Source organism: Podarcis gaigeae, assembly GCF_964106915.1.
Source record: "Podarcis gaigeae genome assembly, chromosome: Z".
NCBI classification, from domain to species: domain Eukaryota; kingdom Metazoa; phylum Chordata; class Lepidosauria; order Squamata; family Lacertidae; genus Podarcis; species Podarcis gaigeae.
Window position 1 is genome coordinate 39,109,044 of NC_139691.1, and position 27,346 is coordinate 39,136,389.

Below are 27,346 nucleotides of genomic sequence, written 5' to 3' on the forward strand. Positions count from 1 at the left end.
ACAGCTATGCAACACTGCTGTGGGGCAGTGTGAAGAGACACCTCTCCTTTGGAAAGGGGGGTGCTTCTCAGAGACCAGGGGCGGCGGCAGCTGCCCAGAGGACTCCCAAGGAGAGAGGAAGCTGAGGGAACACTGCAAGGGAGGGTGTTCAAAAAGGGGTGAGAGGATGCCAGCTCTGCAGGCAAGGGGTGACATAGCTGGGCTCCTGAGCCCCATGGGAGTGCTGCAGAGTGAATGTAGTTGGTCAAGGGAGCCTTGGACCCAGAAAGGTTGAAAACTTCTGCCATAATTGACTGAAAAGGCCCTGTAACAACCACCTGCCAGATCACATTTAGCTAGAGAAAATGTGCTTTAAATGTATGATGTGGATTGTTCTCTGCTTCTGGCAAACATCTTCAAAGGCTCATTAATGTTCCAAATGATAAACTGGTTTGTAATCAACAAATGATTACATTCTGGAGTATGTTTGTTTATATTGTTACAAAAGCCAGGTGTCTGCTCCCTCTCTCTGCCAAGCAGTGGCCAGAGCGCATGGGGTCACAAACACCCAAGGGTCTGTGTGGAGAATAGAAGACACTGTGGAGACTCTAGTGTTTTAAGAAATCAGGTTTATTTGTCTATTTACGCTCTCAGTCTGGGTGAACAGGGTTCAAATGTTATTGCATGACCCAAAGCATTGCAGGCAGCCGTTCCTTCTCCCTCACCAAGATGGATCTCAGCCTTTCTTCCTCTTTCTTCTTCCCAGAAGCCCCTTCCCCTTCCCCCGAGCAGTTCACTGGCAACCTTCCAAATCTCCAGTCTCTGGTCACACCTGGTGCAAGAAGTTCTATTGCTTTATTAAGCTACCCAGGAATTCCTTTGCTTATTCCTTATATTATCCCTTCCTATCACAAATAACCCCAAATCCTAGCATTGATTACCGTATTTTTTTCATCTATGACACCTCCATTTAAGACTCCTATTTAAGAAAACGGGGGGAGATGGCCCCCATGTATAAGACGCCTCCAAAGTTTGGACATAATTTTTTAGGGGAAAGAACCTAGTCTTATACATGGAAAAATACGGTAATTTTAGTGTTTAAGGGGAGCCCCCCAGTTCTGTAACAGTATTCTTAGATCACATTTTACCTTGGGGTGCCATGGTGGGTGGGTTACATGCAATCTACATACCCAGAAGTTGAATTAAATTCAGTAGAATTAATATTATAGCCTTTCCCTACTGGCATAGAGGGCAAAGCAGAGGCACATCAAAGTTGTTAAATGCTATAAAGAAAAAGGGGCATTCACATGTTATATTCTATGAGTGAGCAGTCTTTATACCTGTGTACGCAACTATTTGGAGCGACGCGGGTGGCGCTGTGGGTAAAACCTCAGTGCCTAGGACTTGCTGATTGTAAGGTCGGCGGTTCAAATCCCCGCGGCAGGGTGAGCTCCCGTCGTTCAGTCCCAGCTCCTGCCCACCTAGCAGTTCGAAAGCACTCCTAAGTGCAAGTAGATAAACAGGTACTGCTTAATAGCGGGAAGGTAAAACGGTGTTTCCATGTGCGGCACTGGTGCTGGCTCACCAGTTGCAGCTTCGTCACGCTGGCCACGTGACCCGGAAGTGTCTTTGGACGGCGCCGGCTCCCGGCCTTTTGAGCGAGATGAGCGTGCAACCCTAGAGTTGGTCACGACTGGCCCGTACGGGCAGGGGTACCTTTACCTTTTTACGCAACCATTCAACTTCACAAATCAACTAGTTTACACTCTTTCATGCAAACAATCGCACATCTATAGTCTGTTTGTATCTGGTTACAGAGCTAACGGAGACAAGTCAAGGTGCAACATGGCTCTGTTGTTATATGATAAAATTAAGGCTATGTGCCTAAAACACATTTCCTGATCCTTGGGATAGCCAACATGGGTGGAATCTAGACACATATGAAATTCTTGTGACTACAACTCCCATAATCTTTGGTCATTGGCCACACTTCTGCTTGCCCCATGTTTCCTAAGCACAAGTCTGAGAGGTTTCTTGTTTAACCCATTGTTTCCCTGGGGAAAACCGGCTGTTTACCGCTGGGGGCTTATCCATACAGTACTTACTTCTCCTGTGCTCTTAAAGCTCTGTGTCAGAGTCATGTTGTTGTTTTTTTGCTCCAAAGCTTTCCATGTGAAAACCCTCTTTTTAACACTAAATCAGAGCAAATGGAAAGAAAACCGTGGAAAATCTGAATTGATATTTGCTCCAATTCAGTTTTAAAGAGCAGATCTTCGTGGAAAAGCTTGGGATAATAATAATAATAATAATAATAATAATAATAATAATAATAATAAAGTTAGGGCATGGAATGTTAAAGCGCAATCCTTTGCCTGGAATGAGTGGGGCAAAGGGTGAGGGGAAATACTGTAGACTTTGTGCTTAGCGTGCGGAAACTTGTTGCGGGTCACTTTAACCCCAGAGCAGCAGCGCAGGTGTGCAAAACTGAATTAAAAGCGGGGCGGGGCGCCGTCCACGTAAGGCTCCCTCCCCCGCGCAAAGTCCATCACATGACCCGGCGCACGGGAACTATTTAAACAGCAGGCCTCGGCCCAAGAAGTCTGCAGTTGTACTGAAGGGAAGGCATGGTCTACTTCCCTACGCCTGCCTGCTCTCTTCGTTCCTCCCGGCGGAGTCCCGCGCTGCCCCTGCGCCTAGTCCGCGCCATGCCGCCAAGGAAGCCCAGGTTCCCCCGCCCTCAAAAGCATCCTCTCCCTCCTCCTCCTCCTCCCCGTCGTCGTCCTCGTCCTCCTCCTCCATCGCCGCCCACTTTCCCGTCATGCTCGTCATGGCCGCCCCCACCGTCCCCTCTGACCTCGGGCCCGCCGTTCTCGCATCCGGGCTTTCGGCATTACACCAGGAAGATGGCGGCGGGAGCGGCGGCCTCAGCGGTGGCATCGACATCGGGGGCATCCACGGCGGCGGCGCTCCCTGCCGAGTGGATCAAGAACTGGGACAAATCGGGAAAGATCGAATTGTGAGTCCGGGGAGGCGTGGGGGTCTGGGGGGAGGCGCAGCGGCGTGGGGGGTGGTAAGGGGGGAAAGACATGGTGGGAGGGGGGGCAGGCAAGGTGCGCTGGGTAGAAGATCGGCGAGGGTGGGCAATGGAGGGCCTGATCCCACTCCCCCAAGCCCTCAGATCGGCGGTTCCTGCTGTGGGAACGAGACCCCCCCCCTTTTCCCGCGCGCGACCCCCCGATTCCCCCGATCTCCGCCGCCTCTTCCCAGCGCTAGGCCCTGAGGTGACTCCAGGCTTCCCTCGCTCCTTTCAGCGCCGCGCCCGCCCCCATCTCTTCTTGCGCTAATCCCCCCCCCCCGGCCCAGACCTTTAGATCTCGGTCCTTCTTCCTCTCGCTCTGCTTGGAGATCGCTTTGAGATCCTTTCCCTGCCTCGCGATGAAAACGGGACAGGCGCGCTCGCCGGGGGGGGGGTTGTCTCTCGGTGGGACCCCCCCCCCCCAACCATCCCACTCGCCTGCGATCGCCGCCTTTCCCTCGTGAGGCAGACGTTCGTCAAAAGCTGTGTAATGTTAGGTATCCTGGGCCCATCCTTCCTTCCTTCCCTTTCTTTCTTTCCTTTCTCTCCCCCGTTATTATTGCCATTATTGTTACGTTAACCAGCCCTCGCCTTTTGGTAATGTTCCCCACTCCCCACCATAGCTGGACCTTCCTTCCTGCAGTTGCATTGTTGTTCAACAATTTATTCTTCCAACCTTCTGAATAGAAAGCTATCTTTAGAGAAGCGTGAAGCTTGGATGCTGTAAGTGTAAGCCTTCCCCCCACCATCTTAGCTTGCTTAGGGGCTGCCTTTTGGTACCTTCCCCAGTGAGGTTTCTGGCTCCAGTTTTGTACATCTTAGTGTGGGGTTTCTGCTAATAAAATCGGACCACTTGCTGAAGGTGTAATGGGGTTGGACAGCAACCCTAATCCCTCTCACTAGAGAGTGGGTTCCATTGAAGTCAGTCAGGCTTGCTTCTGAATAAACGTGCTTAGTAGGGTCATGCTATAAAAGTTGCCTTTTGTAGTTTAGCTGCAGTGGGATTTGAAGACTTTGTGGATAGAGAGCTGTCATTATGCAGAAAGCAGATACAGTGGTACTTCGGGTTAAGTACTTAATTCATTCCGGAGGTCTGTTCTTAACCTGAATCTGTTCTTAACCTGAAGACCACTTTAGCTAATGGGGTCTCCTGCTGCCGCCAGGCCGCCAGAGCACGATTTCTGTTCTTTTCCTGAAGCAAAGTTCTTAACCTGAAGCACTATTTCTGGGTTAGTGGAGTCTGTAACCCGAAGCGTATGTAAACCGAGGTACCACTGTACTTCAGTTATCAACTTACAAATGCTAACAACTAAACAGAATATAAATTCCTTAAATCATTTGAATTGAATTGAAATCAAGCAGCTATGCAGTATCCCAGACCACGATTTATAGCCCAGTCCCAAGTATGTTTATTCATATCTAAATAATACAGACATAAATTAAATTTAATTCCAGATTTACTTAGGATTGCAGCTTATAGCCTGAGCTAGTGTGGTCCAACCTCTCAGACTTAGTGGGACACAAGAGTACTTCAATGCAGAACATGCAGCCACACACTGAATTTAATTTCCAAATTGTAAATTAAAGTGCTTGCAATATTGTTAATTATATTTAATATACACAGTATATTCAAATGGATATATAAATGAATACACAATTAAATATAATAATACATTTATTTAATAAAATTTAATACACAAACAGTTGTCTCTTTCTTTAAAAATGAAGACATTGAGTTCCTGTCAGCATAAGCAGGCAGGGTATAAAAACAAAATCATTTTAGAAGGCTTCTAATAAAAAACAATTCAAAGCTCTTGTGAAGCCAGTAAATAAATGCAGCCCGTGAAGAAGCTTGAAAAGCTTGAAGAATAAATCCTTGAACTTAAATGTAATATTGTGGGAGGGTGGAACTTTTGTTTCCTCTCCCCAACCCTTCCCAAAAACTCCTGGAGTGTAGTTTTAAATTGGCCAAAGGAATGGAGAGGACCAGAAAATACAGTAATTGCTGCATCACTTTTTTTTTTTTAGTGCAATGAAGGAATCTGGATTTATTTGCATTTTTTTAAGCAGCAAAATGAGAACAGAGCTTTCTCTTTGCAGGGACGTTTACAATTCTAGGATGATTTAGTCCAGTTGAGCATGTAGACATGCATAGGATTGTGCTATTACCAACTTTTGCTTAAGAAGGAAAGAAAGGAGGTGGGGAGGGGGTGGCCAACTAGCCTGGAAAATAACTGCACCTTCATTGTGCTATGTGCAGCCAGGATCAAAACCTATCCAGGAGGACACAGGAAGCAGCAGCAGCAAACTAAAATAGGGAAGCTGAATGCGAATTTGGCTGTTTTCCTATCAATCCTCTTATATAAGTATTTTTCCTCTTGGCACCCCCTTCTTGCACCGCCTCCCCCACTCTACAACACAGCAATAAAACCACACACATATTATGTGATACGCGAAGTGCCCCTTTCGCTTCTCGGCCTTTTGGCTAAGATCAAGTGTAGTATCCCGAGCTGTACTGTCCAACCACCTGGCGTGCCCGCAGCTGGGAATGTAGGAGGCAGGACTTTCTGATGACAATATAGTGCAACACTTAGTTGCTGCTGCTACTGCTGGTGGTCATTAACTGGGAGGGGGTCGTAGGAAGGGCCGCCAAAAAAGGCCTCAAGGGCCACATGTTGGACCACCCTAGTGTGAGCAGTACTCTCTTGAAGGTAACTTGCATTCAATACAGGTAATTTACTTTTGAGGGATGAAGACTGTAAGGATCTCACTCTTTGTATATGACTGCTTGGAACAAAGTCTCATTGATCTTGGTGGGACATCTTACTAAACACATCAAACTGAGACTCAGAAAGTCTATTTCTTGGAATATGCATGATGTGGTCCCATCATATTATCAATCCTGCAAGTGTTCTTCATGTGCAGATGGATTTGCAAATGCGACTTGTAATAGTTCAGTAGGTATTAAGGTCCACATAGTACAAGTCTTGTTTTTGGAAAGAACAAATTCTAAGTAATCCTTCTGTGTTAATGTACCTAAGTATGACAGTGGCCATCCCAGTTCTGATTTCTTTTGACAGTGTAGTTAGGATATTACTACAAAAGAATGTTTAGATCCAGTTAGGTACAGTCGGTCCAATTTATTTGCTGAAACTATTGGGCACCTCAAAATTGCAAACAATCTAGTTGAGATACACTTTCTAACAAAGAAATGAGATCCAGGGGCAAGAGCTGTTCTTATTTGATTGGGAGCCACCCAGAGTGACTGGGGAAACCCAGCCAGATGAGCTGGATATAAATAAATTCTTCTCCTTCCTGAAATTTCCAGGTCCATAAAATTTTAGCCGCAACATCTTGATGTGCTGGTTCAATTATCCACACAGTTTTAGACTTCAGTAGCCCACTATGTGGGTTTGATACAAATATATACCTGTGAGCAAAACATCTTAATTTTTTTGGGTCACAGAAGATTTCCATTTTCAAAGTGTACCAGCATAGGTTAGACCAGGGGTAGGCAACCTAAGGTCCGTGGGCTGGATGCAGCCAAACGCCTTCTCAATCTGGCCCACGGATGGTCTGGGAATCAGCGTGTTTTTACATGAGTAGAATGTGTCCTTTTATTTAAAATGCATCTCTGGGTTATTTGTGGGGCATAAGAATTCGTTGGTGTGTTTTTTTCAAAATATTGTCCGGCCCACCACATGGTCTGAGGGAAGGTGGACTGGCCCACGGCTAAAAAGGTTGCTAACCCCTGGGTTAGACTGTGTTCACCTTTTCTCAGAAATACCTGCTGTCAGGCATGACTATTAGCTGAAACCCTTGTCTTCATAGAGTTCAAAACCTGTTTAGATGTGTGTTTCGTGTATGATAGAAGTTCCTAACTAATTTTAAATTGGTTTAAAAAATATCTTGTTTTTGTAGTGTCTCTGTTCATAAACATGACTGCTGCTATTCCCCAAAGGTTCCTCATTATCTGCTCTGCTGCTTGCTGTATTTTTGTGCCTTTAAATATCTTCTAGAAAAAAAATTCACATTCTAAACTAGTTGTTAAGACCAGCTTAAAGTTCAGTCAGTCATGTATTAATATTACAACAATTTCTAAAATGTACACGGGGTCAGAGAAGATAAGAAATTACAGGCTCATTAGCCTAAAGTCTCTCCCAGGTAAATGAGTGAAAAGCATTACATAGAAACCTAGGAAGTTGCCTTATATGAAGTCCATATTAATCCATCTAGCTCAGTATGATCTGCTCTGACCAGTAGCAGCTGTCCAGAGTTTCAGATAGGGGTTATTTCCAGCACTACCTGGATTGAATCTGGGACCTTCTGTACTCAAGGCAAGTACTCCATCACTGAGCTTTGGTTCTTCCCTGAGCTATGAGCTGCAATTATCAAACATATAGAATAATAAGGTTGAAGAGGAAGAATAATAGTCTCTGCAAAGAAAAGGCTTTTCTCACCATTTTTAAAGTGGTGCCCCAAAGTTAGCCCCAAAGTGCAGTGCTACCTTCATTGGTATCCTACAGATGTTTGAATTACATCTCTCATTAGTCTCAACAAACATCAGCATGCTGTTCGGGGCTGATGAGAGTTGTAGTACGAAATACGCAGAAGGCATTAGTTGGGAAAGTCTGGTATAGATACAAGTAATTTGGTAAACATTATATAATTGAATTGCCGAAAAAACAACAACCATGTAATGAAGCCTGTCTATGTGTCCTTTTAAAAAAAGATGACATGGGGAAAATGTGTTGAAGTTTATAAAATAGCCAGTGACCACATTTGAATGTGACTTAAGCCATGGTGGTTTATGGCTTACTTGAACTGGGACTTGGTGTGTATGAGCAAGTTTGTTTTGCTGCTCTTGGTTCATGCTTTGATGAAGCAAACCACAATTCCTGGCTTCATGTTATGTTAATCCAAAGATCATGGTTTGTTTAGTTTACAATAAACCATGATCAGTATGTTAACAACATACTTTGGCAACAGATCATGTTTTATTTCCCAAGCACAAAAAAAGGACGGGATCAGACTTGCACAGTAAGCCATGGGGCATGCCCATGGTGAGACAGAATTAGTTTTCATAGCACTAAAACTTTTGGTCAACCAATGTAATTGATTGGCAGTAGATTTAGTGCATACAATAGGAAATGTTGTTTCATAAAATGCATATTTAACATAACAGATTAGTTAACATTGACAAAAATATAATAACAGAGCAGGTTTATACAAAATTGTGTTTTCTTAATCTAAACTCAGATGCGGATGGTGCTAAGGTCTAAACCACTGAGCCTCTTGGGCTTGCTGATCAGAAGGTTGGCGGTTCGAATCCCCGCGACTGAGTGAGCTCCCATTGCTCTGTCCCAGCTCCTGCCCACCTAGCAGTTGGAAAGCATGCCAAAAAGTGCAAGTAGATAAATAGGTACTGTTCCAGTGGGATGGTAAATAGTGTTTCTGTGTCCTGCTCTGGTTTCACCTGACGAGGGCCTGCTCGCCATAAGAAATAAATCAGCCTCACACCAATGATATATTGAATAGGCCTAGCCAGCAACAACTGAGCTGAACTGAGCTGAACAGAACTGATCAGGCCCTGAGCATGCTCAAACTGCTGCAGCCTAGCATTTTATTATTTCACAGAACATTGTATCAACTCAACAGTAAAAGACAATGCCATATAAGGAAAATCACACCACTATCAGGGCAGGCTGTGTAGACCAATCACAGGCCAGCATGGGGTGTCCACGCGCTGATCATGCTTAACACAGCCTGCCCTGTCAAAAGGTCATGCTGTAGTACATTTCTACCCGTGCGCCCATTTTCCCTATAGGTAAACCAACCATATTCCCACATGCCCTCTTTTCTTATTTATTTATGAAAAAATAAAGCTTTTCTTAACCAAACCTAAGCAGAGTCATTTGTCTCATTTTCTAAACGCTTATAACTTGCAACATAAATCCTTCTTGTCATCCCTGTGGCGGGTTGTGGTTTGTACCACCACGTAGTACACTGACCATACAGAGAAGGTAGGCATTGAATGCAGCAACACAACACAATAAATCCTGCAACAAACAAAATTACAATTAGGAAAAGTTTTCTTAACCATACTCTATTAGGTAACCAGGAAGATAATCATTCCCATGGATCAAAACCTTCGGGTGGATTCAAAGGATTATGGGCTATCATTTGTTCCATATAATCAATAGTAGCAGAAATATTGGCTGATTGATCAGATATATACATACAACAATGGGAATGAATTAAGGCACAAACTCCACCTTTAGAAGCAAGGATAATATCTAAAGCATAACGATTTTCAAGAGCCACATCTCTCAATTCTGACATTTCTTTGTTAATTAATTTTAAAGCCAAAATGGTAGAATTAAACAAGGCTTCAGTCCAATTTGCCAATTTATGCAGATCACGGTAATTCATAGCTGCACCTAAGGAGGGCAGAAGAGACCTAGAGATGGCTGTCCCTGTATATCGAGAGATAGGTGAATGGACATTCCCTGTAGTACATTTCTACCCGTGCGCCCATTTTCCCTATAGGTAAACCAACCATATTCCCACATTCACCAGAAGCGGTTTAGTCATGCTGGCCACATGACCCAGAAAAACTGTCTGCAGACAAACGCCGGCTCCCTCGGCCTGTAAAGCGAGATGAGCACCTCAACCCCAGAGTCATTCACGACTAGACCTAACTGTCCAGGGATCCTTTACCTTTACTTTTACCTTTTTAATCTAAACTCCAGGAGTGAAAATGGGCAGATAATAGCATTAGGCTGGTTTGGTTGCTTACGTTGTTTTGTGGTGGTATACAAATTCTGAGTTGCCGAATGGTATTTTATTTGGCATCATCTCCTGGTGATTGTGATATTGCCAATGAAGATTTGTATGAGGGAGTTGCCTTTAACTTGTTAGTTGGATTTTTCAAGAATTAATGTTAAAGGATTGCTGCCAGAATTTATTGGGTGAATCCTTTGATTCTGATACCGCAAGTATTTTCTCTTTGAATGAAGAGTTGAAAAGATCAAGCACAGAATTTTCAAAAGGAACAAAGAGCAAAATAAAATGACTCTCATTGCCAGTAATTATTTCATATTTATCAGGCGTCTCTCGGAGACTAGATGCTTCTAATCTTAAATGCCTAGACAAATGCCTGCCTGCAGACTGGTAATGTAAATCATATTTACTTTGCTTTAGCAATTGTTTTAAACTAACAAACCTCTTTCCTGCTTTAACTGGAGGTCTGTATCCTTTGTTACATCCTATGTACACTGGAAACAGTAAAATAAATGAATGACTATTTCATTCTTTAAGACATTATTTTGTTTACTCTTCATACCTTGTAGTTTTCTTTTGGTTATTCTGGTGGTGACTTTTGGATTCCTTTTATTTTCCTCACTCTTAATTTCTTTTTATTGAGAATGCCAGACAGTGGTTGTTTACTCCCCAGTCATAAGTACAGTGATTTGAGAATAAGCCACATTTATGTAAGTAGAATTACCACTTGAGGCTTACGACTGAAATATATTTGTGAGTCAGTTGCTTTTTAACAGTAATAATATTATCAGTTACAGTGCCATTTCCCCCTTAGAATGCTAAATACATGTTTTGTAGCCATTCTTGCAGTATTGAAAAATCTGCCTTAGTTGAAACTTCACTTCTTCAAGATGTGAGAAAAACTAGGACTGTTGACTCACGAAAATGTTTTCCTTGCTAACATTGCCTTTGGATAAGGCTGCATCTGGCTGGTACACTAAGCCATAGTTAAGCTCAGAGATCTTCAAGCTCACATTTTCTCCGAAGTGTACAGAAGTAGGAAGTTGGAAGCATTTGTTTCTGTTTTTGCTTAAACATGATTTGTTACTTCATGTGCATTGATAAACTGGTTACTCTTATCTGAAACAAGGTTTTAGGTCATGTTAATATTTATCTTGGTTTATCAGCTCAAACAGAATGATAAAACAGTTAAGCAGAAGCCAAAAGTTCCAAACCATTCCCCCTATGTGGAAGGTGAGGGGAGTGCATGACCTAAGCTCATTTATGTCACTGCTATGTCATGACCTAAATGCTGAAGGTTTTTCTGAATTGCATAACTAAGGGCTATTACATTACATATACACTTAATTAATAGACATAAATGAATGCTGTTTAAAAATTATATTTTCATATACATTCCGCTTGTAACAGCTGAAATAACAGATTTTTAAATACATATAGAAAGAGAGAACGAAAGAGAGAGGGAACATATTACCATATTTAAGACTGTAAAGAAGAAAATACATTATTGAAGTGAGATGTGAGAGACCATGATTTACAGATCCCATTTGCTGTTTCTTTTCTTTGTAATTGCGTGTACTCATTTACTGTTTAGATGGTTAGCAGTAAAAAAGAAATTACAGGCTTTTTAAAAAACAAAAACTGGTCAAGGTCCATGGTCTTCCTATTGATAGAATCAGTTACATTTGTATTTGAAGGTTCATATTCTAGAATGTTTTGAACCATTCTCTTTGCTAAGTTATCGGTCAGTTGGTGAAACAGCTGGATGGCAGCTGTGTAGACGTGGCTGTGTGATTGTTATGTGAAATTGTTATGGAAGATTTACCATCAATCAGTTTTAGTATTTCTCTGTAGAATTAAACTGTAGTGTTTATCACAGCAGTAGATATGAGTGTAAACAGATACTGATTTTATTTTTCACTCAGTTTGCTGCTTGAGCAAAATCAGTGTACAGAGCCTGCTCCAGAACCCTTTTTCTGGCTCATAAAAATTTGATCGCTGTGTTTTGAGCTACTTCTTGAAGGCATATTTGTTGTGATTTTCTTGGTAGACCTTTGTACCCAGTGACAACCTACCTGTGGTCAACGTAATGTAGAAAGTACTGGATGCTTCATAAATAGGCATTTATTCAAGAGGCTGGAGAATAATATCTTTTTAAAAAACAAAACTCTGTGAACATAGAGAAACCTTTATCTCCATCCTATAAGCATTATTGTTCACTAAATATATATACCACCATCCTAAGATCACAGAATGGTTTACAACATAAAAACACAAAACATAATAAATACCCCTGACACATTTAAAAGGCCATAGATTCTTTAGCAGTCAAAGTCCTTGTTGATGAGGAATGTTTTCACCTGGCAACCAACTGTGCAATGAAGACACCAGGCAAACATTCCTGGGAAGAGCATTCCACAAACAGGGGGACCAAAAAAAGGCCTGTTCTTGTGTTGCTACCCTCTGAAGTGCTCGGAGGAGTGGGGACACAAATAAGGGCTCAGATGATTATAGGGTCTGGGTCAGTTCATATGGGGAGAGGGTGGTACTTGTAAGTATTGCAGTCCTGAGCCATTTAAGACTTTATAAGTCAAAACTTTGAATTGGGCCTGGTGTAGTCAAACCAGGATTGGTGTTATATGGCCACCACATTCTGTATCAGCTTAAGTTTCTGAACTGAAGCAGAGCATAGAAGTTAGGCTTTCACTTTCCAGGTAGGGGCACAGCTGAGCCAGCAACCAAGGTTGATGGAATGCACTCCATGCCATTGAGGCTACCTGAGCCTCAAGTGACAGGAAAAAGATCCAGAAATGCCCTAAGCTACATAACTGCTCCTTCAGAGGCAGTTTAACCCCATCAAGAGCAGGCACCTCCTATCCATCTGGTCTAGAGGACCACCCCCTAACTGCTGGATTGAGTTTCAGCTTATTGGCTCTCATCCAGTCCATTACTGAGGCAAGACAGTGGTCCTGCATATCCACCGTCACACCTGTGAATGTAAAGAAGAAGCAGAGCTGTGTGACCATGTAGTCCCAAACCTGGGATGACCCTACTGACTAGTTTCATGTAGATGTTAAACAGCATAGAATATAAAATTGAACCTTAAGGACCATCACCCCTGCCTTGAAGGCTCCATGATCCTGAACAACACTCCCCAAGCATCCAATCCAAGTAGGACTCGAACCACCACAGTTCACACTCCCTGACCCTCAAGTCTGCACTGATGCTGCCCTGAGTACCTAAGAGGGCATATCTGGGTGAAAACAACTCTTTTCTCACCCACCTAGGTCTCTGTAATACAGACCTGATCAGCCCATTGTCCACAATCACATCATGGTTGAGGGTGATTTTATTTAGAGGCTACCTGGCATTCAACAGTAGCAGCTTCAGACTTAAGGGCTAGCTGATAGGGCAAGCACAGTTCCCCAGGTTGTGGGGTGTGGGTGCTGGCACATAGCACAGCCACTAACTGCCTGTGCCGTGTCTGCCCCACCACACAGACCAGGCTTCCCCTGTGATTGGGGCTTCTACTCTCTCCAGCTCCTCTCCTCCCACACACATCTTTTCTTCCCTCCAAAAGCAAAACAGTAAAAACAATTAGGATGATGTTAAGCAGGTAGCCCTTGCCCTTGCTCTCCCCATGAGGTTGCTCTCCCCAAGGGGATGACTCCCATTTGGTATCAGCCCTGGGCTTTATATAGTCCCCACTCCCCTGGTAGGTTGAGCCCAGATGGGCTGTCAATAAGTTAGCAGTGGGAGAAGCAGGGCATCTTCTATCTCTGCCAGCCAAAAGTGGGAAAAGGCTGGCTTCCTCAAGAGCAAGAATTCAAGCGGGTGTGGAGGAGGGCCAGGTTGAAAACTCCCCTCCATCACTGATTGGAGTTGCTGCCTCGGTGGATGGGTTATAGGACCAAGGTATTGCTGTACTTGTTTATCCGTTATCCTGTCTTTAGCATCAATTTTCAGTATAATGTATTACTGAGTTACAAAATTTTGAATATTCTACCCCACAATCAAAATAATAAATTTTCAGTAGGCGAACTTTCTGGGAACTAAGATGCTTAAAAAAATCCATTTCATTTGTTTTTAGCTTGCAGCTTTGCCGTAATCTGTCTGAAAATGTAACTTTCAGAGGTAAGTAAATACATTTAAGGCTTTTTTTATTAAAAAATAATGAAATTAATCTTACACATTAACTAGGATAGCTATTTATAGAAGTCAGGATCTAGAAACTTTCAAAACCAGTTGTGTGCCTTCAAACTAGTTTTAAACATGATTTTTGTATAGCAGCCATTCCACACGACATAGCTAACTACTTTTCAAATGAACATCTTAAAAACATTTTAACATATGCATGGGAAAGTTTATTCAAAGGAGAAAATATATACAGTCCCAATAGTTGTATGCCAGCCCTTGTACTGTCTGAGATAGTGATCACTGTTAAAAGGACAGTGATACTGAGATAGTGATCACTGTTAAAAGGACAAACTTTATCATGAATAAAACAGGGGATGCTGGGGCAATACTTTGTCCCTATAATTTACTCAGGAGGTACTCAGTAGTGCTGTGGGTTCTATTCTGTAGAAGAGACTTTATATTCAAATAAACCTGAGGTATGCCTACTTAATTTTCTTCTGCCTATGGTAGAAGGAAGTAGGATACAGCTAATAAGTGTGAGGAGCTTCCTTCACTCCTCCAGAAGTGTCTTGAGGATGAAGGAATGGTACAAAAGGTTCAAAATGAGTTAAATTAAACTTAACCATTAGTACTGAGCAGATCAGTTCTTTGCACTTTTTGGTTTAAGCGATGTTTTCTTGTTGCAATAGTAACTGTGATAAACTTGAAAAGAGATCATTGAGTGTGTAATAGATAAAATTTTCCTTTTGGATCAGAGCTCTTGCACAGTCGCTTGAAACATTTCCTTTTGCAAGCCTTCTTGAAACTTATAGGAACTGTGCAACAGCACACTGCCCTTATACCTATATATTATACTTTTTTCACCTTTTATCAAAAACCTGCCTTGAAATCATTTTTGGCAAAAAACAGGTTTTGGCAAAAAATAATTGAATTGAAATCTATCTTGGTAATGTTCAGCCATAATTAGAACATAATTGGAAATAAAATGAATTCTGTGAAATTATTGTATAGGAATGCTATAAAATACCCTCATCAGAGTTTAAAATTACATAATTCTGTGCAACTCTCCCCCCCCCGCAAATGTCTTGCAGGTATCCAGCAGGCTTTATATGAGCTTGCATACCATGTTGTCAAGGGAAACCTAAAACACGATCAAGCTTCCAGTGTTTTTAATGATGTAATAGTAAGTATATTTTTGTGGTACCTGTTACCAAAACTTCTTGCTTAGCCTTCTTAGTTAAACGCTGTTTTAAATTTCCAAATGAAACTGAACAAGTTTGAGAATGGTTTTCTGCCACAATTCTTTTCCTTGTGCCAGAATGTTCTAAGTAGGAGTTTTGAATGTCAGGCTGTCTACTAATAACAAAATCTGTTTCTGATTCATTTTGATGTAATTATACTACTTACCGTATATACTCGAGTATAAGTATATTTTTATGCTGAAAAAGCCCCCCTCGGCTTATACTCGAGTGAGGCGGGCGGTGGAGGGACGAGCGGCCCGAAAGGAGCCCTTTCTTGCTGCTGGTCCCGCCACCGCCCACCTCTCGCAAGGGCAGGCACAGGAGCTGCAGTTGGGATAACGCAGCGCCGATGGTAGGCAGGGGGAGGGGAGGGGCTGGGGGAGAGAGGGGAAGAGAGAGAGACCCCCTCTGCCGCATGTGTACGGTCTGGTCCGCCACAAAGTCTGGGGGATGGTGAACCAGCCCCCTCCAAAAAAAGTTTGCTGACCCCGGTGTAAAACTACTAAGGGCAGAGCTGAGCCAAGCTAATTCAGCCCATGTTTAAGTGCTACTGATGTCTGTGGGATGAACACTTGTTCATACTTACCTTCTCCACTGAAATCAGTGGGATTTCAGAAAATATAATTTAACCAGTTTCATGCCCTACATTTGAGTTTGAGGGTGAAGGGGATTTCACCTTGTGCTTTAAATGGTGTTTCTTGGGACTGCTGTAGTCACTGTTCTTAAATAGTCTGTGTTTTATAATAGCTTATAGCTGATGACCTCTGGATTATACTGCAGAGGCAGTTTGCCATTGCTCTTTGGATAAAACCCAAAAACATGTGAGACTTAACAGTTGTATCTGTTTTCCTTAGCTGTTGGGGAGACACTGTGATGTATACAGTTAAAACATATTTACTGTACTCATCAAACTCTTTTCTTTTAATAGGAATTTCGTGATGACATGCCTTCCATTCTGGCCGATGTATTTTGTATTTTAGGTAAGTCCACCCCTCCTTTACCTGCAGAAGCACTGTCACATTTAGTATGTAGCACCCAGGTCACCATGAAGGGATGAGGTTAACTTCTCTTGAAATAATCACTTCTTCTAATAGCAAGCTCAGGTGCTTAGTGCTGATGACTGTGTAGCCAAAACAGGAGTATTCAGATGCAAGAGGGACTATCATTATGCTTGGAGAAACTTCAAGGTTTGCGGGAGTATAGTAAACGGGGTGGGGTGGGGAGAACTCACCCACACAAGTCCAATGAGGACCGAGTATGATCAGTGATTATGGAACACTGCATGTCTATTGATGAGTGAGAGGGCAGTAGGGGAGAGATGCAAAATCAAAGTGTCCTAAAAGAGAACAGGTCTGGCTGGAAATTTGAACAGGACAACTTTACATTGTTGTGTTTGTCGCACGTTTTTTTGTTGCTCAAACTGTTTTTTAACTAGTTTCTTAAAACACGCTACTTTAATTTGGTTTAGCAGATATTGAAATTTGCTACCCATGCATTATGCTTAGATAGGTATTTTGCACAGAAAAGCAGTCCAAAAATCACATATGTTAGCTTACATTGTTGCTTGTACAGTGGTACCTCTGGTTATGAACTTACTTCGTTCCGGAGGTTTGTTCTTAAGCTGAAGCCATTCTTATCCCGAGGCGCGGTTTTTCTAATGGGGCCTCCCACTGTGCGTGCGCCTCCGGCGTGTTATTTCCATTCACATCCTGGGGCAAAGTTTGCAACCAGGAGCAGCTACTTCTGGGTTAGCAGAGTTTATAACCTGAAGCATTTGTAACCAGAGGTACCATTGTACATGTAAAGCAAGTTTCTGCAGCAACATCTGAGTACTGTATATGCTTATGCTAATAGAATAAATTGCCTATCCAAAAGCATAAATTCCTAGCTACTATAAAATTAGAGGATGATGATCCACTGACCAAACAATTGTTGAGGTTTAATGTGACTATCTTGGACCATTCTATCTTAGTGATTTCTAAAGCTTGGTTATTATTCAGCAATGAACACATTGTATTTTATATCTGAGTAATCATGCTTTAAATAAATGAAATTAGTTATATTCTAAGTTTGGTGCCATTATTATTTACAATTTTGATGCCTTAAAGGTTTTCAAAGCAAGTTCATGGGAAATAGTTTCCTATTCCTATTTTCAAATTTAATCTAATTTATTAACTGTTGCTTACAAAAAAATGATTCTGATTAGAAATATGAAAAAGGAGAAAAAAACTAAAAAAAATATTAAAAGGAAGGCATGTGTATGAGAAATAAAATAGTCCTAGACTTTTGCAACCTTGGCAGTTTTTGTTTTAACTGCTGATAGAGTCTCTTTATAGGCATAGATGTTTGCTAGTTGTGTTAAAACATTGCAGGAGAGAGAAAATATGATACAAATCTAGATGTAGGCGGATTGTAAATCATGTCTGAAATTATTACTCTTATCAAGGCCTGAGCTAAATAATGATTAGATTTGTGATTTGGTCACAATTGTGATTAGATCTGTGAATAGACAAGAGTGTTAGTATCATTAGACTGCAGTTGGCAAACCTGTGCACACTTACATAGGACAGCCTTATTGAATGCAGTGATGTTTTCTTCTCAAGAAGCATGCACAAGATTGCACTACAGTCATACATCGGGTTGTGAATGCTGTGGGTTGCGCATTTTTGGGTTACGGACCACGCCGAACCCGGAAGTACCGAAACAGGTTACTTCTGGGTTTCGGCTCTCGCGCATGCACAAAAGCACTAAAGCATGCTTTGCGCATGCGCAGAAGCGCCAAATTGCGTTGTGTGCGCAGGCGAGGTGCTGCGGGTTGCGAACATGCCTCCCTCATGGATTACGTTCGCAATCCGAGGTATGACTGTATTAAGTAATTCTGGGCTTTATTTAAAATAAAACTACAGGAAATAGCATTCTAATTTAAGCTTGGGGAATGAGATAATTTTATATTTAATAATAAACCTCTAATATCAATCCTTATTACTGGAATAGTCAACTATTCCTATGAGCCAACTATACCTATCAAACAACTACTCCGGAAACACTGAATTCTGGGGTAGTTTTTTGATAGGTGTATTTTCACGATATTTTCTGAAATGAAAAATCACAGAACAGAAGATTCAGAAATCAGGCAAATATTGTTGATACGTTATGCCACTTCCTCTCCTGTGTTTTTTAAGACATTGAAACTAGTTGCTTAGAAGAAAAAAGCAAGAGGGATCAGTTCATGCAGTTGGTGTCAGCATGTTTGGTAAGTTATGCTTCTGTATATTTTTTGCTTTAAAAAAAGGAAAATGTTGAGTTTTAGGTGGCGATGTTAAAATTTCTATGCAAGGTATAATTAGATTGCTGACCCCTACATTTTAGCTACATTTTCGTTATCCAGATTTGATGCATTTATATGAGACAGGCCATTTGTGAAAAGATGAGTTAGTCTCCAGTTTATTTTGCTGCCCTCTTGTGGAATATATACAGTTCTGCACACGTGAAATATAGAATTTCCCCCCTTGAGACTTAGGCTTAGTTCTCAGTTCACTGCTAAACCTGTGTCTGAGCTGTGCCTCTTTAGGTTGTAAGTGGGGTTCCAAGTGACTGAATGTTTCTCTCTGTCGTCTCTCTCTCTCTCAGAAGTACCATGTTATAGAGAGAAATCTAGATTAGAAAACGCCTCCCATTTTCTTGCTAGGAAGGCTTTATTGTACCAAGAAACGTTCAGTCGCATGAGCACAGCCTGAAGCAGTACAGCTGCATGTACAGATTTTTCACCAGCCTGAATCTTCATGTCTTTAATTTGAATTATTTTTGTTTTCATTGTAAGATAACCAAAGGTCAGATGCTGCAGTAGATAATGTCTATTGTCTCTTTTTCCACTCAGTACTTGGTTTCAGATACTATACTAAAAGAACGTCTGGACCCAGAAACATTAGAATCATTAGGGCTCATCAAGCAGTCTCAGCAGTTTAATCAGAAATCTGTGAAAATCAAGACAAAACTTTTGTAAGTACAAAACTAAGTTCCAATTGAGTGTATGTCTCAGCAGCAATCCAAAATTGTATTTGTGGTTTCTTCCTGAATATACAGTGGTGCCCCGTAAGACGAACGCCTCGCAAGACGAAAAACCCGCTAGACGAAAGGGTTTTCCGTTTTGGAGGCGCTTCGCAAAACGAATTTCCCTATGGGCTTGCTTCGCAAGAAGAAAGCCCATAGGGAAATCTCCGGGGACCTCTTTTAAATGCTAGCGGTCGGGAGCAAAGCCGTTCCCCCCCCCTCCGGCCTTCAGAAGAGGTCCAGGAAGGCCGGCGGGGGCCGAAAGGCTTTGCTCCCCACCGCCAGCATTTTAAAAGCAGTCCGGGATAGCAGGGAAGCGCTTCCCGCTATCCCGGATGGCTTTTGAAGGCAGGCGGGGGGGAGCAAAGACTTTTGCCCCCCGCCGGCCTTCAGAAGAGGTCCTGGACAGACTGTCCCCGGACCTGGTCTGAAGGCGGTTTCCATAGGAATGCATTGATTGATTTTCAATGCATTCCTATGGGAAACCGTGCTTCGCAAGACGAAAAATTCGCAAGACGAAAAGACTTGCGGAACGAATTAATTTCGTCTTGCGAGGCACCACTGTAGTTTGTTGGAGAGAAACAAACCCTGGTTCAGACATGAAGTCTGCTGCTCCTCCATGTTTTGTTTCACTGCATATAATAATAATGTAACAATAATATAACAACAACAATGAAATACAATGTTAAGCTCCATGCATCAACTTGTAGCTTTAGCCCAGCATGCTGAATGTGGCTGCTGAGAAAGGCTATTAGCCTAAATGCTTCAAGTATTTGGCTAAAATGCAGCCAGAGAGACACATACAATAGTATATCATGCTCAAGATGAAATATCTGAAATTTTCAGATATTTGAAGAACTTAATTTCCTGATCTTGCAGTGCAAAAACCTGGTGCCCATGTACAATATTACAAACAGAGAACCATTTAACATTAATTACAAAATTAAAAGTGAAACTTATTTTTGAAACAGGGCAAGGTATTCCTACAGTCATGAGATACATACATGTCAAAGATGACAAAAGATTTTGATCCAAAGTTTTGTGTATGATGTTACACACACACACACACACCCCAGTGCTTTGCACTCTCCCACAGACACCACACAGAAAGCCACTACTTGAAGACTGGTGAACCTCTCTATACAGTATAAGCATTTAATAGATGCAAAATAATGCAGCTGGAAGAAGCAGTTTGCAACTTCTATCTGCATACAGTATTTTCAATGAGTTCCAGGTATGTACAGTGAGGGGGAAAAGTATTTGATCCCCTGCTAAATTTGCCCGTTTGCCCTCTGATGAAGAAATGACCAGTCCATAATTTTAATGGTAGGTTTATTGTAGCTGTGAGAGACAGAATTAACAACAGGAAAACCACCCGAAACCCAGAAGACAAAAGTCAGAGATTGATGTGCATTATAATGAGTGAAATAAGTATTTGATCACTTTGCAAAAGATAACTTAGTACTTGGTGGCAAAACCCTTGTTGGCAATTTCAGAGGCCAGACGTTTCTTGTAGGTGGCCACCAGGTTTGCACACATTTCAGGAGGTATTTTGTCCCACTCCTCTTTGCAGATCCTCTCCAAGTCAGTAAGATTTCGAGGCTGATGTGTAGCTACTCGAACCTTCAGCTCCCTCCACAGATTGGGATTAAGGTCTGGGATTAAGGTCTGGAGACTGGCTAGGCCACTCAAGGACCTTAATGTGCTTCTTGAGCCACTCCTTTGTTGCCTTGGCCATGTGTTTTGGGTCATTGTCATGCTGGAATACCCATCCTCGACCCATTTTCAGTGCCCTGACTGAGGGACGGAGGTGCTCACCCAAGATTTGATGATACATGGTCCTGTCCATCGTCCCTTTGATGCAGTGAAGGTGTCCTGTCCCCTTAGCAGAAAAACACCCCCAAAGCATAATATGTCCCTCTCCATGTCTGATGGTGGGGATGTTGTTCTTGGGGCCATAGGCAGCATTCCTCCTCCTCCAAACACGGCGAGTTGAGTTGATGCCAAAGAGCTCAATTTTGGTCTCATCTGACCAATGTTCTCCTCTGGGTCATTCAAATGTGCATTGGCAAACTGCAGACGGGCATGTACATGTGCTGTCTTGAGCAAGGGGACCTTGTAGGCTCTGCAAGATATCAGTCCCTCACGGCGTAGTGTGTTACCAACTGTTTTCATGGTGACTATGGTCCCAACTGCCCTGAGATCATTGACAAGTTCCCCTTGTGTAGTTCTGGGCTGCTTCATCACCGTTCTCCTGATCATTGCAACTCCACGAGATGAGATCTTGCATGGAGCCCCAGACCGAGGGAGGTTGACAGTTATTTTGTGTTTCTTCCATTTGTGAATTATTGCACCAACTGTTGTCACCTTCTCACCAAGCTGCTTGGCAATACAGTGGTACCTCGGGTTAAGAACTTAATTCATTCTGGAGGTCCGTTCTTAACCTGAAACTGTTCTTAACCTGAAGCACCAATTTAGCTAATGGGGCCTCCCGCTGCTGCCGTGCCGCTGCTGCACGATTTCTGTTCTCATCCTAAAGCAAAGTTCTTAAGTGGCGAACCTATTTGGGCTCGTCCGTAAAAACTGATGGATTCCGATAGATTCCAACAAGCCTTGCGGACCCTGCTCCTCCTGGCGACTCATTAGATGACCTTGTTGAGGACTGGTATAGCCGGCTCTTGGCAGCCATTGATGAGATCGCGCGTAAGCGCCCTCTGCGACCCCGTCGAAACCGGGCCCATTGGTTTACTGAGGAGCTCCGGAAAATGAAGCGGGATCTCAGACGGCTAGAGCGAGTATGGCGACGGACTCGTGACGGAGCCTCAAGAACATCTTATAGGACGCTTATGAAAGCCTATGAGATGGCTATGAAAGCTGCTAAGAAATCTTACTTTGCAGCTTCCATTGCATCCGCTAGCTCTCACCCGGCACAACTTTTTAAAATAATTAGGTCAATAACGTCCTTAGGAGGACAACCAAATTTAAGCACAAATTCGACCCACAGCTGTGAGGCATTCGCGAGTTTTTTTGCGGAGAAAGTCCTGTTGCTCCGCCGTGACCTCCCTGCCAATTTAGATACAGTGGCTGAACTGGAGGCCCCTCGACTGACTTCAGGTCCAGTGTTGGACCATTTCGATCAGATACTCCCTACTGATGTGGATAGATTCCTCCAAGTTGGTAGGCCCACCACCTGCCTCCTTGATCCGTGCCCGTCTTGGCTGATTAGGGAGTGTCCAGATGTTGTGCGGACCCCCCTGGTTGAAATTATCAATTTGTCCCTTGACACAGGGACATTCCCAGGGGAATTGAAGGAAGCAGTGGTATGTCCACTCTTAAAAAAACTTCATTAGATCCCTTAGACCTATCCAATTACCGCCCAGTTTCAAATCTTCCATACCTGGGTAAGGTAATTGAGAGAGCAGTTGCTGAACAGCTTGGTAGGTTTCTGGAGGAAACATCGGCATTAGATCCATTTCAGTCTGGTTTCCGTCCTGGTTTTGGGACGGAGACGGCTCTGGTTGCCCTAACAGATGATCTCCGTAGACAACTGGATCGAGGCGGGTCAGGACTGCTGATCCTTTTAGATTTGTCAGCAGCCTTTGACATGGCCGATCATGATCTTCTGGACCACCGCCTTGCAGACGTGGGGATACAGGGCATAGCCCGTAACTGGTTGTGCTCTTTTATCTCTAGTCGGGGACAGAGGGTGGCACTAGGGAGGGAAATGTCGTCGCGCCACTCCTTGGTGTGTGGAGTGCCGCAGGGCGCAATTCTCTCCCCGATGCTTTTTAACATCTTTATGCGCCCCCTTGCCCAGATTATCCGGAGCTTTGGGCTGGGCTGTCACCAATATGCTGATGACACTCAGCTCTATCTGCTGATGGATGGCCACACTGACTCGGCCCCGAACAAACTGACCAGATGCTTGGAAGCTGTGGCTGGATGGTTTCGTGGGAGCCGATTGAAACTAAATCCTTCGAAGACAGAGGTCCTATGGCTAGGTCGGGATGGCATGGGGATGAGGGACCAACTCCCTTCTCTTGCGGGGGCCCAATTAGTGCCATTGCCTTCCGTTAAGAGTTTGGGTTTAATCCTTGATGCCTCCCTTTCCATGGAGGCGCAAGTTACAGCAACAGCCAAGGCGACATTTTTCCACCTTCGCTGCATCAAGCAATTGGTCCCTTACCTTTCCCGCCCCGACCTGGCCACAGTGATCCATGCGACGGTCATCTCCAGGCTTGACTACTGTAATTTGCTCTATGCGGGGCTGCCCTTGAAGCTGTCCCAGAAACTCCAGCGGGTACAGAATGCTGCAGCGAGGCTCCTCACGGGGTCTCTGCCATGGGAGCATATTCACCCAGTGCTTTTCAAGCTGCACTGGCTCCCGGTGGAGTACAGGGTCAGATTTAAGGTGCTGCTTTTGACCTTTAAAGCCCTTCACGGCCTAGGACCCTCGTACCTCCGGGACCGCCTCTCCTGGTATGCCCCACGGAGAGCCTCAAGGTCCATAAATAGCAACACCCTAGTGGTCCCAGGCCCTAAAGAAGTTAGATTGGCTTCAACCAGAGCCAGGGCCTTTTCAACTCTGGCTCCGGCCTGGTGGAACGCTCTGCCTCATGAGACCAGGGCCCTGCAGGATCTGATTTCTTTCCGCAGGGCCTGTAAGACAGAGTTGTTCCGCCTGGCCTTTGGCTTGGAGCCAATTTGATTCCCTCCCTCTCTCTCTCTTTTCCCCCCCTTTCTTTTCCTTCTCCTCCTGCGATGAGGCTACATTTTAATATTTTAATGTTCCATTATTTTAATGTATTTTATTTTTGTTTTTAAGTTGTAACCATTCATCTTGTTTTTATTATTGCTTGTAAGCCGCTCTGAGCCCAGCCTTGGCTGGGGAGGGCGGGGTATAAATAAAAAATTATTATTATTATTATTATTATTATTATTATTATTATTATTAACCCGAGGTACTATTTCTGGGTTAGCGGAGTCTGTAACCTGAAGCGTATATAACCCGAGGTACCACTGTAGTCTTGTAGCCCAGTCCAGCCTTGTGCAGGTGTACAATCTTGTCCCTGACATCCTTGGGCAGCTCTTTGGTCTTGGTCATGGTGGCTACTTTGGAATCTGCTGGATTGATTGCTTCTGTCGACAGGTGTCTTTTGTACAGATACTGAAATGAGCTGGGATTACAGGTAAGATCTCTCCCTTACAGCAGGTGCTTCTAATCTCAGCTTGTTACATACAGTGAAGATACCAGGTAGCCTGACATCTGGCTGGTTGATAGGGGATCAAATACTTATTTCACTCATTCTAATGCACATCAATTTCTGACTTGTGTCTTCTGGGGGTTTTCCTGTTGTTGTTCTGTCTCTCACATCTACAGTAAACCTACCATTAAAGTTATGGACTGGTCATTTCTTCGTCAGAGGGCAAATGGGCAAATTTAGCAGGGGATCAAATACTCCCCTCCCCCTCACTGTAAGCACCTTGTATCAGCATGTAGCTTGTACGCACTAGAGTTAAATCAGGAGTGGGAACCTTGTGCCCTCCAGATGTTGCTGAACTACAACTCCCATCAGCCCTAGCAAGCATGCCAAGGGCCAGAGATGATGAGAGTTGTAGTTCAGCAAACATCTGAAGGGCCAAAGGTTCTCCATACCTGGGTTAAATAGACCGTATAAACGAGTTCTTAAATTGAATTCAATTTCACATCTATGGAAGCGTAATATGAAAACCTAGAGAAATAAATGCAGATATGATCAGTTCAGTATTACTGTAAGGACTGCTTTAATTTAAAAACGTCAACATGTTATTTTTGTTCTTTATTCTTTCTGTAGTTATAAACAACAGAAATTCAATTTATTAAGAGAAGAGAATGAAGGTTATGCAAAACTGATTGCTGAACTGGGCCAAGATTTATCTGGCAATATCACTAGTGAACTGATCTTAGAAAATATCAAATCTTTAATAGGTAAGGCAAATACACTGGCATGTTTGACATTTTTCCTGAATAGCTATGATATGTTTTGGATTTAACCCAATGCTAATTTTAATTTATAAACACTTGCTCCCCCTCAAAAAGAATGTTACCTGGTTTTGAACAATCAGCCCAACTGAAATTTTGGGCATGTCTCTATAGTTTCTAAGTGTGGTATCTGACCTAAGTCATACTCTGAATAGGCCCGCTGTAACTTAAGTTAGTCAGAAACAACCCTTAATTCTTATATCTAGTCCTGTAAATACATAGGGCAAATTCCATATTCCTGTAAATGTACTGATATTGGTGTGCCTAATTATGAAATACAGTTAATAAATTTCTGTTTAGAATTGATAGAAACATTTTCTGATACAGCTAAAAGGGTTGTTTTAGTTGCTTTAGGCAGTGATAACTTTTTAAATCTCCTTTTTTTGTAGGGTGTTTCAACCTTGATCCCAATAGAGTGTTGGATATTATTTTAGAAGTCTATGAATGCAGGCCAGAGTATGATGAATTCTTTGTACCTTTGATAGAATCTTACATGTACATGTGTGAACCTCAAACACTCTGCCATATCCTTGGATTCAAATTCAAGTTTTATCAGGTAATGCAGGTGTTAGTAGTCTAAAATTCATTGGTATTAGTGTGTTTTTCAGTTACCTGATGCTTATTTTCTTAATATGAAACATTAGTCGAAATAATTTTGTGTTGGATCCAGTTAGTTGTACTTAAGCCTCATTGAGTTGACTGTGAAAAGGTAAACATGGGTAACATTTTGTTTACTTGGACGTAAGGTTTTAATAGGGACGCGGGTGGTGCTGTGGGTTAAGCCACAGAGCCTAGGACATGCCGATCAGAAGGTCAGCGGTTCGAATCCCCCTGACGGGTGAGCTCCCATTACTCGGTCCCTGCTTCTGCCAACCTAGCAGTTCGAAAGCACGTCAAAGTGCAAGTAGATAAATAGGTACCGCTCCTGCGGGAAGGTAAATGGCGTTTCTGTGCACTGCTCTGGTTTGCCAGAAGTGGCTTAGTCATGCTGGCCACATGACCCGGAAGCTGTACGCCGGCTCCCTCGGCCAATAACGCGAGATGAGCGCCGCAACCCCAGAGTCGGCCATGACTGGACCTAATGGTCAGGGGTCCCTTTACCTTTTTAAGGTTTTAATGAGCCTCATAGCCTTAAATGTTCATGCTTCTTAATGAGCTACTATGCAGATCAGTTTATAAATACCCTTTGTGTTTTCCACTCCTTCAAATTGTTTTATACAGTTCTTGTCTTTAAACAGTACAAAAATAAATTTAAAAATGCTTATTTTAGGATAAAATGTTTTGAAAATTTGTACATTGAGATAAATTTAATACATATTTAATGGAGTGTTTTTGCGTTAAGATTGCAAATCAGTGCTGGAGAGTTTTAAACATCAAACCATGTGAAATTGGCACAGAGGACATCATACCGTGCATTCTCTTATCACATTCCCACCCCAACCCAGAATATGTTTGGAAGTGCCAAAAGGGAGATGAAGCAAACTCCTCCCTCCCCAGTGTTGGCATTGTTAGGATTTGAGTGCTTTGTACTTGGGAGATGAGCTCATCTTTCTCCCGTGGTGAAAGTTGTTTATCTTCTGAGCCTGACAAGTCCCTGTGATGGCTGATCCTTATCTCCGTCACAATACCATTTTGCCTCTGAAGCCAGTTTCTGGCTCAAGCAGAGGGGCAGCTGTCGCCATAACTGGCTCTACGGAGGAGATGAAAAACATGGGTATAGGGAGAGGTGAACGTAATCTTCTTTGTTCTGTTCTTCCCCTCTTGTGATTCCCCCTCCAATGGATCTATGTTTTTTGCAGTCACACTAGGCTAATTTGAGAGAAACTTCATATTATAGAAGTTATTACAGAAAATTAAGGAAAATTGAACTGTCAGAAGATTAAGCTCTTAGACTTTTTTTTTAAAAGCAGTGGTAATATAAGAACTGATTCATTGCATGACTGTGGAAGTTCTTGCATGGAGATGCCTTCTCTGTTAAACCTTCGCCCTCTTTACCTTTGTATTAAAATGGAGGACCCTCTAATGTTCTGTAACACTTTGAACTGCCTTTCTAAAGCT

The 27,346-nt window shown here is 42.8% G+C and overlaps 1 protein-coding gene across 3 annotated transcripts in view; it reads left to right on the top strand.

Moving 5' to 3' along the window:
* Positions 1 to 2,549: 2,549 nt before the first annotated feature.
* LOC310836885 (THO complex subunit 2-like) overlaps positions 2,550 to 27,346 on the top strand; it is a 63,452-nt gene continuing 38,655 nt past the window's right edge. The window contains exons 1-8 of one of the 3 annotated variants that reach the window (XR_014560297.1): positions 2,550 to 2,995; positions 13,929 to 13,972; positions 15,067 to 15,158; positions 16,145 to 16,196; positions 18,399 to 18,469; positions 19,094 to 19,215; positions 25,101 to 25,234; positions 25,678 to 25,844. Coding sequence is in view for 2 of the 3 variants with exons in the window: in XM_083722686.1 (XP_083578812.1) it covers positions 2,604 to 2,995; positions 13,929 to 13,972; positions 15,067 to 15,158; positions 16,145 to 16,196; positions 18,399 to 18,469; positions 19,094 to 19,215; positions 25,101 to 25,234; positions 25,678 to 25,844 (1,074 nt within the window). In the remaining variant the exon portion in view is untranslated. The remainder of the gene's footprint in view (positions 2,996 to 13,928; positions 13,973 to 15,066; positions 15,159 to 16,144; positions 16,197 to 18,398; positions 18,470 to 19,093; positions 19,216 to 25,100; positions 25,235 to 25,677; positions 25,845 to 27,346) is intronic. The other 2 variants (XM_083722686.1, XM_083722685.1) reach the window with 2 other exon arrangements.